We start from the raw sequence: 18,255 nt of genomic DNA, 5'->3' as shown, positions 1-18,255 counted from the left end.
AGCACAGTTTGTCTTTTTCAATGCAGAATTGGCTGGAATTGAGATTGGACGCCATGTCACGTTTGGAGAGCCCCTGATGTGCCTAAACAGTGACAACCCCCCACAAGTGACACCATTTTGGAAACTAGACCCCTTAAGGAACTTATCTAGATGTGTGGTGAGCACATTGAACCCTGAAGTGCTTCACAGAAGTTTATAAAGCTGAGCAGTGAAAATAAAAAATCATTTTTTTTCCTCAAAAATGATTTTTTTAGCCCACTATTTTTTATATTCACAAGGCTAACAGGAGAAATTAGACCACAAAAGTTGTTGGGAAATTTGTCCTGAGTACGCTGATACCCTATATGTGGGGGGGAACCACTGTTTGGGCACATGGGAGAGCTCGGAAGGGAAGGAGCGCCATTTTGGAATGCAGACTTTGCTGGAATGTTCTGCAGGCGTGATGTTGCATTTGCAGAACCACTGATGTGCCTAAACAATAGAAACCCCCCACAAGTGACCCCATTTTGTAAACTGGACCCCCCAAGGCGCTTATCTAGATGTGTGGTGGGCACCCCCTCAAGTGCTTCACAGAAGTTTATAACCCTGACCCTAATTCTAACCCTAACCCTAATATAAAAATGAAAATAAATATGTTTTCTTTATTTCATTATATTTCCCTAACTAAGGGGTTGATAAAGGGCAGGGTTATTTACAATTTTTTTAATTTTGATCACTGTGATAGGGTTTATCACAGTGATCAAAATGTACGTTCAATGAATAAATGAAATCTGCCTTTTGGCAGATTCGGCGGGTGCACTGCGTATGCGCCCGCCATTTTCTTCCCGGAAGAAGATGGCGGCACCCACCGGAGGATGCAGGAGGGACCGAGGACCACCGGGAGGTACCGGGGGGATTGGGGACCCTATTTCTCTCTCCTCTGATGTGTGATCACATCAGAGGAGAGAGAAAGTAAATGCAAACTTAAGGTTTTTTTTGCGATCGCCGTTATATGGTTAATAACGGAGATTGCAAAAACGGGGTCAGTAAAAGCCAACCCAAATCATGTATTCTGGGGTCTCGGCTGCCCCCGACAGCCGAGACCCTGGAGAAAATCCGACTCTGGTGGGCGCTATATATTTTTTTCACAGCGCCGTTAATTAAAGGCGCTGTAGTTTAAGTACCCTTAACTACCGTCGTTAAAACGCGTATCGGCGGTCGTTAAGGGGTTAAAAGTGTTATCTACAACTATGATATTGATGAACTATCCTTAGGATAGTCAGTGATATCAGATTGATGAGAAATTAAAGCCCAGCAACCCACAAGAGTTGGCTCTTACCAACTCTGGCAACAGTTGAATGGAAACAATTGGGAAACTAAACAATTCAGCTACAATTCCTTAAATAGGACCTGATCTGCAGAACCCAGCAATGGCCGCCCTCTACATAGCTGATGGAGCTGTGCTGTTCAGATCCACAACTATTTACGTCCAACTGCTTCCAGAGCGAAGAACAGCTGACCTGTGGGGGTGTTGGGTGTCAGACTATCAATATCATAGTAGTCAGGGCTGCTCTACCATGAGACGTGAAGATAATTTTGCCTCTGGCAGCAGTCCGAGCACAAACTCAACCGACTTTGGCAGAGCTGAAAGAAACTGGTGCATTGCAGCAAAAATTTTGCAACTTTTCAAAGCAATTTATGCCAAAATTCTGGCAAAATTGCTTTGATGAAAAAAGTGCCTATGTGTCTACAGCAGAATACTACAGCAGAGTACAATTTATAGAAGTAATTAAGAGTTAACTAACCTGCAGAAAATATGTGAAGAAAGAAACCACACCAATGACTGTAACAATTATAGAATAAAAATTTATTTCGGATCGTATTTTCTCTGAATCGTTAGTTTCAAATATCTGTTAAAAAAGAAAAGATTAAACGATATCAATGCTATGATTCTGAATGTATAGTAACTATATTACCACTCTACTAGCTTAATTAATTATGGATTTTCTTCATATTTTAATCCTGCTTTCATGGCTTGTCTACACAATTATGTAAAATCATGCTATTTGATTATTATTATCCTAAATATTATGAAAAGTATTTCAATACTGTGTTGACATATTGCAGGAATTTTGTGCTTTTTTGCAGTGATTTATCAAAAATGATGAAAAAAAAGCCCAGTGGGAACTGAGTATTGCATTCTTAACAGAAATATGGAAGATACATGCATAAAATATACTTACGGCTATAACTTTAGCGAATAGTATACTGAAAGCTGGGTGACCTATTCCATTGATCGCTGCCGCAAATGTTCCCAACATAATATATGGCCACTCTGATTTATTCAGTCTTAATATCCGGAAAAATGAAATGTTTGGAAGTTTTTTCTGTGGAAATGAAGTAAAAAGCTATTTGTGTTAATGCCTCCCACTTGGGCAATAAAAATGAAAAAAGCATATACAGAATGGGAGGAATAGGCCTAAGCAACAGCACATGTCAAAAAGACTTGGGTATACTAATAAATCACAGACTGAATATGAGTCAACAGTGTGATGCAGCAGAAAAAAAGGCAAATGCAATTCTAGGATGTATTAACAGAAGCATACAGTCTAGATCACGTGAAGTCATTATTTCCCTCTACTCCTCTTTGGTCAGACCTCATCTGGAATATTGCGTCCAGTTTTGGGCACCACATTTTAAAAAAGACATCAACAAACTGGAGCAAGTTCAGAAAAGAGCAACCAGAATGGTGACCGGTCTGCAAACCCTGTCTTATGAGGAAAGGTTGCAGGATTTGGGAATGTTTAGTTTGCAAAAGAGAAGACTGAGAGGAGACTTAATAGCTGTCTACAAATATCTAAAGGGCTGTCACATTGTAGAAGGATCAACTTTATTCTCATTTGCACAAGGAAAGACTAGAAGCAATGGGATGAAACTGAATGGGATGAGACACAGATTAGATATTAGAAAAAACTTTTTGACAGTTAGAGTGATCAATGAGTGGAACAGGCTGCCACGAGAAGTGGTGACTTCTCCTTCAATGGAAGTCTTCAAACAGAGGCTGGACAGACATCTGACTGGGATGATTTAGCGAATCCTGCTTTGAGCAGGGGGTTGGACCAGATGGCCCAGGAGGTCCCTTCCAACTCTACGATTCTATGATTCTATGATTCTTCTATGATCACAGTTGTTGCTAAAACTGATAACGCTTATATTGTTATCTCAGAGCTATAGCATACATTTACGCTCCTCTAAATTGAAATTGCAACACCAAAAAGGAAAAGTCATGGAATTATGGAAATCACAGGATGGATGGACATGTTAATGATTTGCAAAGGATGCAAAAATGGAGAAAATATTTTCAAGACAAGATAAAATATTATTTGGCATATACAAATCCTGTGAAAACCTTTATATCTGCACAGTTACAAACTACAAGCAAACCCTTTGCAGTCCAATCCTATAGTAACTTTTACCTCCCTTCTCTCTGCCCCCTACATGTACTGTCTGTAACGTCTTTTTTGCTTCTCAAAAGCAAAGAATGGATGAGAATTTGAGATACATGCCTTTCATCACAATTATGTGTTTTAGACATTATTTTCAACTTGCCAAAGAGGAGTGGCTCAGTAGAAATGGGATATGACTTGGCGGGAATGGAGATGTGGCCTGATATGTGACATCATCCACCAAAATGTTGTCAGTTACTACTGTATATGAAGCCAACAATTAGGTAGCACAATCTTAGACAAAAGTGTATATTGATGCATACAATTTATCATCTATCATGAACCACTTGAATAAATCCAGCATGGACATTTATATTAGAGATATATATGTGACTAAGGGACATTGTAACTAGTGATGAGCAAGTGTGCTCATTACTCAAGTTTTCTGACATGCTCGGGTGTTCTCCGAGTATCTTGGACATGCTCGTAAATTAAGTTTTAGCCCCCGCAGCTGCATGATTTGCGGCAGCTAGACAGCCTGAATACATGCAGGGATTGCCTGATTGTTATGAAATCCCCACACGTATTCAGGCTGTCTAGCAGCCGCAAATCATGCAGCTGCGGGGACTAAAACATAATTTCCAAGCATGCCCAAAATACTCGGAGAACACCCGAGCATGCTCGGAAAACTCGAGTAACGAGCTCATCACTAATTGTGACCTCTTTAAACACCAGCGTCAGGGGAGACTGCTACTTTTAAACCAGCCAAAAGCTACGCCCAAAGAAGTTATTCTCTATGAATTGAATGTCCCTTATTATACTCTGAGGTCTCTCCAAACCCCAGAGGATAACAAACATAAGAAGTAAAAATAAAAAAAAATACTGAGACTCACCTTGCGCTCATCTCCTGGACACTCCACTCCTCACTATCACCCGTCCATTCCTTGTCTCATCTTCTACTCACCACCCCCAATGGTTTTGCACAAGCACATGTAAGGTGATGATGTCATGGGCCTCATCAGAGCCGAATGTCCTGACCTAACATGAGATGGATTCAGCACTCGTGGCAGTGATAAGAATATGCACCAAGGACAGAACATCAATAGTACACGTGAAAATAAGCAAGTTTGTAATATATCACGATTAGTTTTTATCAAAATTCTTCTCAATTCTGAGGAAAAATCTGTCTTCAGTGAAGACAGATTGTTACATTACTGAGATAGGAGATGGCGGCTGCTACTGATGAGATCCTGTATAAATAGAAGGAGAAGGAGCTCTGCATCTAGCGCCTCCCTTCTCCCCGTCTACATAGAATCATCAGTAACAGCCGCCATCTCCTATCTCAGTAATGTAACAATCTGTCTTCACTGAATACAGATTTTACCTCAGAATTTAAAATTTTGATAATAACTAATCGTGATATATTGTGGACGAGAAAGAAGCAGATTTCTGTGATAAGATATATCACAAAGTTGCTTATTTTCAAGTGTTTGTTGGCACTTTACAGTTCAGTTGAATCCACGCAGAAGTGAATTACAAAAAATCCCTATTTGGACAAATGCAGGCTTTTGTAATATTCACATAGAATTCAATTCCCATTGAATATATTTGCTTATCTCTACTTGCTATCTCTTCACCTCTTCTCTTTCCTCTTCATTATCTTCTTCCTCTCCATTATCAGATATAGAAAATTTTCCATTGGACATGTTAGAGTATAATCTCTGCACTAGAGGTGGTTTGTCCTGTTTTGCTTCCTCATTTTGTCCAGTTTCGGCCTCTTCTGCCGCTTTTATAGTCTGAAAATAAAGTAAGTTGTGGGGGATGAGATTATTTTGTGGCAATGTCCTGTCTATATCATGTATTGACCCATGAATATAGCGGAAAGCTACCGTGTAAAAGTTTTAAACAAGGGTGGAAAAATACATTTAACGCAAAAACATGATACATCATTTATTGTTGACCCATTCCCTTTAAATTAGGTTAAAGAACGAAATGCAAATGCTCTTATTACTTTACTATGGGCTGTTTCATACAGCAAATCAGATTACAATGGAAAAAAGATAATTTATCACCATAAAACATTAGGAAATCATTGTCACCATGTACTGATTTATGGTTAGTATGTTAGGAGCATTCACAATTAACTAAAGACCACAGGATGGGGACTGATTATATTATGTGATGTGAGATAGTAAACTGTGGGTTTATATCTTTAATTAGACCTGTAGATAAGTGATGCCCAACTGGGGACACTGATGCTTAATATTTTGCTCCCAAGCAAAGGAAAATTTTAATGGTTCAGCTGCCATCTTTAGGAAAGTGATTAAGCATGAGTGCTCCTGAATGCAAAAGTATGATTTATGGCAAATTGATTCACCACAAATCTCCATGTGCTTATGAGCCGGTATAATTTCCCAGAACAAATATGAAATACTTTAAGGTCAACTAGAACTGTACTGAACACCTTTCTAGCATTTAATGAGAACACAACCTTGGAAATATCAACGTGACCTTAACATACCAGGTTAAGAAAAAACATATGGTAACTAGAGTTGAGCGATACCAGCCGATACTTGAAAATATCGGATCGGAATGGATCGGCCGATCTTAAAAAAAGTATCGGTATCGCCGATTCCGATACCGGAAGTCCCATTCAAGTCTATGGGACTTCCGGTATCGGAATAAGAAAAACCCTATTTTTGCCTGGTACAGCCTCTCTGGGGTCTGTACGGGCCTTTCGGGGGGCTGTGCCGGCCTGCCAGGGGGTCTGTGCAGGCTCCGGTGGTCTGTGCCGGCCTGCTGGGGGGCTGTGACGGCCTGCCGGTGGTCTGTGCAGGCTCCGGTGGTCTGTGCTGGCCTGTCGGGGGGGCTGTGACGGCCTGCTGGTGGTCTGTGCAGGCTCCGGTGGTCTGTGCCGGCCTGCCGGGGGGCTGTGCCGGCCTGCCGGTGGTCTGTGCAGGCTTCGGGGGTCTGTGCAGGCATCGTCCGATGGGACTACAAGTCCCATCGGGCGATGCCTGCTACCATGACAGTGATTGACACATTAGCCAATGATGGGACAGTAGTAGTCCCATCATCCGGCTAATGTGTTGAATGTAAAAAAAATAAAAAATTACATGCTACATACATGCTACATACATACAACATGCATACTACATATATACTACATGTAACATACATACTACATATATACTACATGCAACATGCATACTACATACATGCTACATACTACATGCATGCTACATACATACTACATATATACTACATGCATGCAACATACATACTACATATATGCTACATGCATGCAACATACATACTACATATATACTACATGCATGCAACATACATACAACATATATACTACATGCATGCAACATGCATACTACATATATACTACATGTAACATACATACTACATATATACTACATGCAACATGCATACTACATACATGCTACATACTACATGCATGCTACATACATGCTACATACTACATACATGCTACATACATACTACATATATACTACATGCATGCAACATACATACTACATATATACTACATGCATGCAACATACATACTACATATATACTACATGCATGCAACATACATACAACATATATACTACATGCATGCAACATGCATACTACATATATACTACATGTAACATACATACTACATATATACTACATGTAACATACATACTACATACATGCTACATACTACATGCATGCTACATACATGCTACATACTACATACATGCTACATACATACTACATACATAATACATATATACTACATGCATGCAACATACATACAACATATATACTACATGAATGCAACATGCATACTACATATATACTATATATACTACATGTAACATACATACTACATATATACTACATGCTACATACATGCAACATACACACTACATGCTACATACATGCAACATACATACTACATACATACTACATACCACATGCATGCAACATGCATACTACATATATACTGCATATATACTACATGCATGCAACATACATATATACTACATACAATACATACATATAGACATACAGTACATATAACATAGAGTACATACTCACCGTCACTTGTCACATTGATCCCCGAAGCCATTGTCACCTGAGGGATAAATATCAAAATAAAAAACACCAATATACTTACCCCGATCCGCAGAAGTCCACGAGGGTCCCACGTCCATCTTGCGTGGAGAACAGCAGCATCAGCTGATGCTACCGTTCTCTACCAGCTCCAGGAATACAATGACGGAAGGTAAGTATCCTTCCGCACTGTATTCCTCCACCACTTTAAAAAAAAAAAGTCCCTAGTCTCACTTTATGCCATTGCTGCATGGGAAATTCCCACGCAGCAATGGCATAAAGTGAGACTAGGTACTTTTTTTTTTTGTTTTTTAAAGTGGTGGAGGAATACAGTGCGGAAGGATACCTACCTTCCATCATTGTATTCCTGGAGCTGGTAGAGAACGGTAGCATCAGCTGATGCTGCTGTTCTCCACGCAAGATGGACGTGGGACCCTCGTGGACTTCTGCGGATCGGGGTAAGTATATTGGTGTTTTTTTATTTTGATATTTATCCCTCAGGCGACAATGGCTTCGGGGATCAAAGTGACAAGTGACGGTAAGTATGTACTCTATGTTATATGTACTGTATGTCTATATGTATGTATTGTATGTAGTATATATGTATGTTGCATGCATGTAGTATATATGCAGTATATATGTAGTATGCATGTTGCATGCATGTGGTATGTATGTAGTATGTATGTAGCATGTATGTAGTATGTATGTAGCATGTAGTGTGTATGTTGCATGTATGTAGCATGTAGTATATATGTAGTATGTATGTTACATGTAGTATATATAGTATATATGTAGTATGCATGTTGCATGCATGTAGTATATATGTATTATGTATGTAGTATGTATGTAGCATGTATGTAGTATGTAGCATGTATGTAGTATGTAGCATGCATGTAGTATGTAGCATGTATGTAGTATGCATGTTGCATGTAGTATATATGTAGTATGTATGTTACATGTAGTATATATGTAGTATGCATGTTGCATGCATGTAGTATATATGTAGTATGCATGTTGTATGTATGTAGCATGTAATTTTTTTTTTTTTACATTCAACACATTAGCCGGATGATGGGACTACTACTGTCCCATCATTGGCTAATGTGTCAATCACTGTCATGGTAGCAGGCATCGCCCGATGGGACTTGTAGTCCCATCGGACGATGCCTGCACAGACCCCCGGAGCCTGCACAGACCACCGGCAGGCCGGCACAGCCCCCCGGCAGGCCAGCACAGACCACCGGACCCTGCACAGACCACCGGCAGGCCGGCACAGCCCCCCAGCAGGCCGGCACAGACCACTGGAGCCTGCACAGACCACCGGCAGGCCGGTACAGACCCCCGGACAGTCGGCACAGCCCCCCCGAAGGCCCGAACTGACGGCGCATCATGATGCGCACAGACAGCGCATCATGATGACGTCATTTCGGCAGCCAATCAGAGCCACTTTTGTGGCTCATTGCATTTTGGACTTCCGATTCCGGTATCCGATACGAAAAAAGTATCGGTACTCGGTATCGGAATTCCGATACGGCAAATATCGGCCGATACCCGATACTTGCGGTATCGGAAAGCTCAACACTAATGGTAACCCATATTAATCAGCAATTTATTTCACAATATAATGCATTAGTAGACTGTTTTAACTAATACTTATATTGTTATATCTATCCAAAAATGATCCATTCTTGCATGTACGGTATTTGCCTGCCTCCCTGGTGCTTCTTACCAGACAATGCAAATGGATAAAGCTGTGGTTTCACATGTGCTGCTTTAAAAATTATCCTTGCTTGAGGAGTATCAACAGCATTGCTCTTTTGTAAGCGATGAATCAGTAGCTTTTTCACAAGGCGTCCAAAAATTATCCCTTTATTTATGGAACAGGAGCAGGTTAGCTGATTTCTCAACTAGGAGTGAAAAAGGTAGTTTTTTCTACCTCATCTTTTTTAGGGCCTGTGAGAGTCCGATATGCAGCTCTAGACCATGTGATGTGATAACTGGTTGACATTGTGATGCCACGCCTCAAACCATATGGTCCCGTTCTTCCTTCAACAATATGTGAAATAACACTGGGTATTTTTCTTGTGATCTATGTGAGTTGAATTGCAAATTGTTTGAATTTGCCAGGATCTGCAAATCTCAAAACAATTTGATCATTTCTAGTATGTATGTATGATTTTATGTACTGGCTTTTTATGTGCCTGTGGTCCATGCTCGCTTCATGTCATCTTTGCTAAAAAACAGATCTTCTTATATATGTTCTGGAAAGGTTTACTTCATTCAATGAGCCCAACCCTTTGTATTGGTAGATAAAATCTAAGAAGAAAAAGCTTCAATTACTGCTGCTATAAAATTTTATGTAAATGGTATGATATACCAAAAGTATGTTAACGGTTTTTATTCTCATATTGTGAACATACCTGGGCTGTTGCAAGAGAATAATATATTCGCTTTCTTTCCATTAGTTCTGAATGTGTTCCTTGCTCAGCAATAGTGCCATTCTCCACCACTACAATCAAATCTGCTGTCCAAATAGTGCTGAGACGGTGAGCAATAACAATTGTAGTACGCCCTTCAATGGCCTGAAAACAGGTATAATATCTTTATCAGATGATAAACTTTAAACTGCTGTAATATAACTGTAAAAAAAAAGTTCAAAATCATGTGAACTTTGATTATTTTATCTGATAATACATAAACTTATTTACCTTATCTAGAGCTGCTTGTACGACAGACTCACTAGCAGTATCCAGAGCAGAGGTGGCCTCGTCCAGCAGAAGTATCTTAGGATTTCGTACCAACGCTCTAGCAATTGCTATTCTTTGTTTTTGGCCACCACTCAACTGAGCTCCTCTTTCCCCAACAAGAGTTTCAAATTTCTAAAAGAGCAGAAAACCATGGAAAGTATTAGTTGACCTTTCAACACAACCTTACCTTATTAATCAAGTTTTTAAAGAACCACTCAATTGTGTTTTTCTATTATTTCGCTGGAGTGGTGTCACTAATTTAGGCTCCCTGCCCCTAGTATTATACTCACCAGCCACCATCTTCATCTGTCCTCAGTGCCACACTGATCACCTTCTGCAGGTTATGACCGTCCGGATAGCTCCAGTACTTGTTGTGTAATCTGGATGTCACAACTCAATGTAAGGCTATGAGAGCCAAAAAGAGGCCAGAATGAGGCTCTTATAGACTTCCATAGAAAGCTTGTGATCAATACCTCTGACTTCCTGTCAGTGGGTAGTTGCGATCACAGGATGCGGATCGGAGTGGAGCAGTGCTGGGAACAGCTGAAGACGGCAGCTGGTGAGTATAATACTATAATACTAGTGGCAAGGAACTTAGTACCACCACTCTAGCTCTGAAATAAAAAAAACACTGGAGTGGTGCTTTAAAATCAGACTAACCTAGAGCTTATAAACACATGTGGTCAAAATTGTTGGTACCCCTCGTCTAATGACAGAAAAACCCACAATGGTCACAGAAATAACTTGAATCTGACAAAAGTAATAATAAATAAAAATTCTTTGAAACGAACAAATGAAAGTCAGACTTTGCTTTTCAACCATGCTTCCACAGAAATATTTAAAAATAAAACTCATGAACTAGGCCTGGACAGAAATGATGGTAACCCTGAAAATAATGTGACAAAAGGGACATGTTAAATCAAGGTGTGTCCACTAATTAGCATCACAGGTGTCTACAATCTTGGAATCAGTGAGTGGGCCTGTGTAGAGGGCTACAGATACTTACTGTGCTGTTTGGCGACATGGTGTGTATCACACTCAACATGGACCAGAGGAAGCAAAGGAAAGAGTTGAGAAAGAAAATTATAGACAAACATGTTAAAGGTAAAAGTTATAAGACCATTTCCAAGCAGCTTGATGTTCCTCTAACTACAGTTGCACATAGTATTCACATATTTAAGCTCCATGGGACTGCAGCCAACCTTCCTGGATGTGACTGAAGGAGAAAAATTGATGACAAATCAAAGAGACAGATAATATGAATGGTAATAAAAGAGCCCAGAAAACCTTCCAAACAGATTAAAGGTGAACTTCAACTCATGAAACATCAGTGTCAGTTCGCACCATCCGTTGTTGCATGAGCCAAAGTGGACTTCATGGGAAACGACCAAGGAGGACACCATTGTTGAAAAAAAATAATAAAAAAGCCAGACTGGAATTTAACAAATTACATGTTGACAAGCCACAAAGCTTCTGAGAGAATGTCCTATGGACAGATAAGACAAAAATGGAACTTTTTGTCAAGGAACATCAGCTCTGTGTTCAAAGACAGAAAAATGAAGCATATCAAGAAAAGAACACTGTCCCTACTGTGAAACATGGAGGAGGCTCTGTTATGTTCTGAGGCTGCTTTGCTGCATCTGGCACAGGGTGTCTAGAATCTGTGCAGGGTACAATGAAATCTCAAGACTATCAAGGGATTCTAGAGAGAAATGTGTTGCCCAGTGTCAGAAAGCTTGGTCTCAGCCGCAGGTCATGCGTCTTGCAACAGGATAATGACCCAAAACACACAGCTAAAAACACTCAAGAATGGCTAAGAGGAAAACATTTGACTTTTCTGAAGTGGCCTTCTATGAGCCCTCACCTAAATCCTATTGAACATATCTGGAAAGAGCTGAAACATGCCGTGTGGAAAAGGCAACCTTCAAACACAAGACAACTGGAGCAGTTTGCGCTAGAGGAGTGGGCCAAAATACCTGTCGAGAGGTGCAGAAGTCTCATTGACAGTTGCAGGAATTGTTTGATTGCAGTGATTGCCTCAAAAGGTTGAGCAACAAAATATTAAGTTAAGGGGACCATCATTTCTGTGCAGGCCTATTTCATGAGTTTTATTTTTTAAAAGATTCTGCAGAAGCATGGTTGAAAAGCTTATCCTTCTGCCAAGAATCTTAGATTTGGCACAAGGCTTTTAATACAAAGCCAATATTCAATCTATCAGATGCGGAGTAGCACGGTCTTATGCTGAACTTCTAAACTTTACTTTTAACAAGCAGCAAAGCCATTGGGCAAATTCCTGGCACATAGTTTTGATTTACATTTGGAGATGCACATTAGAGGACTTGCCTTTTTACAAACGGCAATTTTTTTTGTTACAAGACTTATCGAGAAATAACCTGATCCCGGATTATCCTACTGCTGGGAGCACCAGCAATTCCCTTGCAGTGCCTCCACAGTAGAAATAAATCATTACATGATGCCCATTATACAAATAAAATTTCCCTTTAATCATAGGCATGCCAGGTCCTACAGAGAGAGTGACACTTCAATACGTCAATCTATGTTTGAACTTAGAGGGGTTGTACCAATTTTTCAAGGCATGGACTATGGACAGTATATTGCTTTCTTATTTCTGACAGTTCTTTTAACACTGAATTGGCGGTGCAGCTTGCACAAGGTTTGATGGAGTACCCAGCTCTCAGACCGCCTGCAATCAGCAAGTTATCATCTATCCTGTGGATGGATGATAATTACTGAGTAGGGTCATCCTCGTTAATAACAGATGTCACCAATAGAGGAGCCCGTCGGGTTTTACATATTATTTCTTGCCATTTCATTGTCCCAGGGAACTGATTTAATTTTAGTTTGTGAACTAATGAATTATGAAATTACTGTAATAATTTGAACTATGACTTATTTAAGAGAAAACCATTTAAAATTAAAAATAGAAAAATCCTTCTCCTTAAAAGTAAAGTTCAAATGTTAGAAGATTGGGATCTTGACTTTTTGTCACTAAATACTTGAAAATTGAAAACAAATCTATGAGCAGTGGCCCATAAATTGCACATACTTACATCGGGCAGTGCCGTGATGAAGTCATAGGCATTGGCTTCCTTAGCTGCTCTCTCTATTTCTTCATCTGTCACATCTAATCTGCCATATTTAATATTGTTCTTTATGGTTGTTGCAAACAGGACGGGCTCCTGGCTGACTACGCCAATCATTTCTCTGTAGTGTCTAACATTCAAGGATCTTACATCATGGCCATCAACCATTACCTAAAGAAGAAAAATAGAACACTGAAATAACTCAAGCCTAAAAAAAAAAATCAAATATCTGAAGAAAAGTATCAAAAAAGTATTTACCATTCCTTCTTGTGGATCATACATTCTCTGCAGGAGTTGCACTGTGGTGCTTTTACCGCATCCACTTTGCCCAACCAATGCCACCGTCTGTCCAGGTTTAACTTTTAGATTAAATCCTTTTAAAACCTTCATTTGAACAGAACATAGTCTATTATGTTTTTTCACAAATACAAAGTCACGCAAAATACGCAAGAATATAACACAATGGAGTAATAGGGCATCTAGCAAAAGCATAAAATGGGATTTACCTGAACCTTTGGTCTTGAAGGATAACAAAAATGCACATTTTTAAATTCAACATTTCCTTTGATATTATCAGGCTTATACCCCTCGGTTGAAAAACTGTTAATTGCAGATGCCTGTGGTTTTAGGAAAGAAAATACAGATACAAGTTAGCGGAATTTGTCATTGTAAAAAAAAAGTTATTGTCTGCGCAAAAGTATTTGTTGAAGTATGAAAAGTCAGGAATCATGTCCTAAACTTCTGCAAAGTTTTCCGGTTTTGTACAAATAGACTGACTGCTACGTAAATGAATATTTACATATATTTCTAATATCCCTTCTGCTCAATTCTTCACCATTTTAAAGTTATTAGTTTGCTTTTCCTAGTTCTGCTCCTAGTTAAAAAACAGGCAAGTCTCACAATCTGAACATCAGAATGATAAATTGCAACAGCTATTAATTATTTACAGGACCGTTTACAGTTTCCTATGTTACAGAATTGCAATGTATCCATCAAAAATGGATGCTAAATTGCGGCTCCTTATGGCATCCGATTTTTTTCATGCACCGATACCCTTGAATGGGCGAGTCTCATCCGCTTTGTGGAAGAATCTAGCGAATGCTGCAATTTATTCATACACAGATTTGGTCAGTAAAAAAAAAATCACTCATTTGCACTGCCAAACTAAATAACAGTGGTACGGGTAGTATCTGTTATTTTCACGGGCAGCCGTCAAACCAAAAATATGGTTGTGTGAATGAGCTCTGTAGGAGAGAGAAAGAGAGGCCCCTGCTGACCATAATAATAATAATAATAATAATAATTTTATTTCTATAGCGCCGACATATTCCACAGCACTTTACATTTCAGAGGGGACTTGTACAGACAATAGACATTACAGCCTAACAATAATCACATAGATCATAACAGATATCAAGAGGAATGAGGGCCCTGCTCGCAAGTATACAATCTATGAGGGAAAAAAAAGGTAGACAGGAAAGGTGGGTGGTAACAGTTGCCTTCATTGTTCGGACCAGCCATAATGTTAAGTGTGTATCAGCACAGACACAGAGGGCTAATAGATGCATAAAGCATGTGGGACCATGATGCGGGGAACCTGGTTATGGTAAAACTTTTGGCTGTGACTGTGCCACACAGGGATAGTTAATTTAATGCATTGAGGCGGCAGGCCAGTCTGAATAAGTGCGTTTTTAGGGCACGCTTAAAATTGTAGGGATTGGGGACTAATTGTATTGACCTGGGAAGTGCATTCCAAAGAATTGGCACAGCACGTGTATAGTCTTGGAGACGGGAGAGGGAGGTTCTGATTATTGAAGATGCTAACCTCAGGTCATCAGTAGAATGGAGGGCACGGGTAGGGTGGTAGACTGAGACAAGGGAGGAGATGTAGTGATGCTGAGCCATGGAGTACTTTGTGGGTGAGGGTAATAAGTTTGTACAGGATTCTGGAGTGGATGGGTAGCCAGTGTAATGACTGGCACAAGGTAGAGGCATCAGTGTAAAGATTGGCGAGGAATATGATCCTGGCTGCAGCATTCATGACAGATTGGAAGGGGATTGGAAGGGGGAGAGTTTGGTAAGAGGGAGACCCATTAGTAGAGAGTTACAATAGTCTAGACAAGAATGAATAAGAGAAACAGTAAGAGTTTTTGCGGAGTCGAAAGTAAGAAAAGGTCGAATTCTAGAAATGTTTTTGATGTGCGGATAACAAGAGCAAGCCAGTGATTGGATGTGGGGGGCGAATGAAAGCTCGGAGTTAAGAATGACCCCAAGACAGCGGGCATGTTGCTGGGGAGTAATAGTGGAACCACACACAGAAATGGCAATGTCGGGCGTAGGTGCATTAGTGGAGAGGAAACACAAGGAGTTCAGTCTTTGACAGGTTCAGTTTCAGATATAGTGAGGACATGATGTTAGACACAGTGTTTAGACAATCGCGGGAGTTTTGTAAAAAGGCAGGATTGATGTCAGGAGAAGAAGTGTATAATTGGGTGTCATCAGTATAGAGATGGTACTGGAAACCAAATCTGCTGATTGTTTGACCAATAGGGGCAGTATACAAAGAGAAGAGGAGGGGGCCTAGAACCGATCCTTGAGGAATCCCAACAGTAAGTGGAAGATGTTGGGATGAGAAGCCAGCAAAAGATGCAGTAAAGGAGTGGTCAGAGAGATAGGAGGAAAACCAGGAGAGAACGGTATCCTTGATGCCGATGGAGAGGAGCATAGTGAGGAGGAGCTGATGATCCACAGTGTCGAATGCTGTAGAGACTATAAGAGCTTATCGAAGAGAGAGACCTACTCAATGACTCTGGAGATGGAAAATGACTCTGTTGTAAAATCTGTCTTCCACTGATCTGTGATGGTTGAGATACTGACCACCACGGTACAAGGTGTGATAATCTGCTATATGTCAGAGCTGCACGGCATTAGAGAGAAGTCCACACAGCCATGAAAGAAGACATTAACCAGGCAGTCTTTTTTTTGTGAAACCCAAATCAAATCTCAAAGTGTTTTCAAATTTATGTAATATCGAGAATGTCAGGAAATGTGAGTGTTCTCTTTCACTGACAGCTAACAAATATCTTAAAGGGTACCTGTCAGCTAAAAGTATACTATTTACTTGCAGACACAGTGCTAATCAGCAGGTAATATTGCTGTGAGCTGTACAGTCACCATTTAATATGCAGTGAGCGGGACTGTAATTATTTACCCCCCTGCGCCTTGACTAACAGATGCATATGCAAGAAAGAACAGACTGTCGGTCAAGGTGCAGAGGAGATATGACAGCGTGCTCACTGTGTAGCGAGTGGTGACCATTGCACTGTCTCAATGAATGGAAACAGGAAGCTGCAGGGAAAATTTAACTTAATTTTTTCCCTGAAGCCGCTGTCCAGGAAGCGAACCAAATGTGGTAAAACTGCTACTTACCTGCAGGTTACCACTGTATCTGCAGCTACAAGTAAATAATGTTTGTGTTTAAAAATGATGTGGAATGCAAATTATATCAGAAGGCTGGAAAATTTTCATATATGCAATGAATAAATCTCAAACCAAAAACTAAAAGATAAACTTCTTCTGTTAGATGTTAGCACCATAGACTTTTATTTATACATAACTGCAGACTTCTGATTCCTTACTGTATCCACATGATGCTATCAGGAGTCTCCTGCGTTGCTGGTGGTCACATGACCACAAGTATGCGACTTATATGCATGCAGCTATATGCAGACTAGACGTGCGCACCCTCACTCAATACAAGTGAGTTGAGCAGGGTTGAACATGTCTAGTCGTAATGTGGCTTGAAATATGCAAGTTGCATACTTGGGGACATGTGATCACCTGTTTTTGGCAACACAGGAGAATCCTGACATAGTGAGGTGTGCCGTAAAGATTTTGAAGTCTGTATTCACATTGAGTGACTGGAGACAACCCCTTTAATAGTGTCTCTTTTAGTATTAAAGCCTAGATGAGACAAATCAAAATGTATAACCATTGCTTTACCTGGTCAATAGTATGGAATATGTTATAAGCAGCTCCTCTGGCCACTGAGAAAGCTTCAAGGTGGGAAGCTGCCTGACCAACACAGTAACTGCTAAGGACAACACAGAATAACACCTGAAGGGAAAAAAATAAAATGAAAATACAGTTTGCAAATTATAACAGAATGCTGAGATTTTTTATGGAATGATCGTAGTATTCATTATGGAAAACTCACCACAAGAACATCTCCAATGGTGTATCCGTATCCTTCTAATATTAAGACTGAGCCATACCAAAATCCAAGTCCATAAGAGGCATAAATAATAAAGTACATAAAACCAACAGCCAACTGAGAGGCAATGGTCTTTTTTATTCCAATTTTTTTGGCTTCTCCCAAATTATTTGTGTATCTAAAATATGAGAATAAAGTATTTAAATAATGTGTTACTTTCGTGTGTGAAAAGTTTTCTATACTTGACCCTACATTACATCTGTACCTTTGTATTTCTTTCTCCTGTCCTCCAAATGCGGCCACAGTTCGTATTGAAGAAAGGACCTCATCGGCTACAGATCCAGCCTTTGCATAAGCTGACAGCTCCTTACTTGTCAGTTGCACCGTCAGCTAAAATTGTGATAAAAATATTATTGCAATCATATTCTATATTGCATATTGAACAAGCATTAACCAACAGCTTCACACCCCTGATAATAAACAAAACAGGGATTCAGGGTGCAAAATTTAAGGGGGTTATCCACTTTATTTTTGTTTCAACAAATGTGTTGGGGCATGATTTTACGACACTTGCTAACATATATTGCAGGTTCTCCTTTCTAAATTGCTGTCCGTTTGTTCCTCACATGGGAATCTTGTTTTCAATTGGGCAA

The 18,255-nt window shown here is 39.9% G+C and overlaps 1 protein-coding gene across 3 annotated transcripts in view; it reads right to left on the bottom strand.

The window, feature by feature from the left end:
• The window catches only part of LOC141095458 (ATP-binding cassette sub-family B member 5-like), a 105,589-nt gene that overhangs the window by 28,841 nt on the left and 58,493 nt on the right, over window positions 1-18,255 (bottom strand). For 2 of the 3 annotated variants that reach the window (XM_073581463.1, XM_073581464.1), the window contains exons 8-18: window positions 17,868-17,992; window positions 17,606-17,780; window positions 17,392-17,505; window positions 13,896-14,006; window positions 13,648-13,773; window positions 13,357-13,560; window positions 10,247-10,417; window positions 9,959-10,120; window positions 5,063-5,221; window positions 2,223-2,366; window positions 1,785-1,889 (exon numbers count right to left, since the gene is read on the bottom strand). In XM_073581463.1, the coding sequence (XP_073437564.1) occupies window positions 1,785-1,889; window positions 2,223-2,366; window positions 5,063-5,221; window positions 9,959-10,120; window positions 10,247-10,417; window positions 13,357-13,560; window positions 13,648-13,773; window positions 13,896-14,006; window positions 17,392-17,505; window positions 17,606-17,780; window positions 17,868-17,992 (1,596 nt within the window). Of the gene's footprint in view, window positions 1-1,784; window positions 1,890-2,222; window positions 2,367-4,318; window positions 4,464-5,062; window positions 5,222-9,958; window positions 10,121-10,246; window positions 10,418-13,356; window positions 13,561-13,647; window positions 13,774-13,895; window positions 14,007-17,391; window positions 17,506-17,605; window positions 17,781-17,867; window positions 17,993-18,255 lie in introns of those variants that run through there. The other variant, XR_012233393.1, reaches the window with a different exon arrangement.

The sequence above is a fragment of the Dendrobates tinctorius genome, unplaced genomic scaffold, assembly GCF_039654945.1.
Source record: "Dendrobates tinctorius isolate UK_male_01 unplaced genomic scaffold, ASM3965494v1 ptg000070l, whole genome shotgun sequence".
Lineage (NCBI taxonomy): Eukaryota > Metazoa > Chordata > Amphibia > Anura > Dendrobatidae > Dendrobates > Dendrobates tinctorius.
Note: the sequence above shows the minus strand (reverse complement) of the source record. Positions and strands in the feature narration are given on the sequence as shown.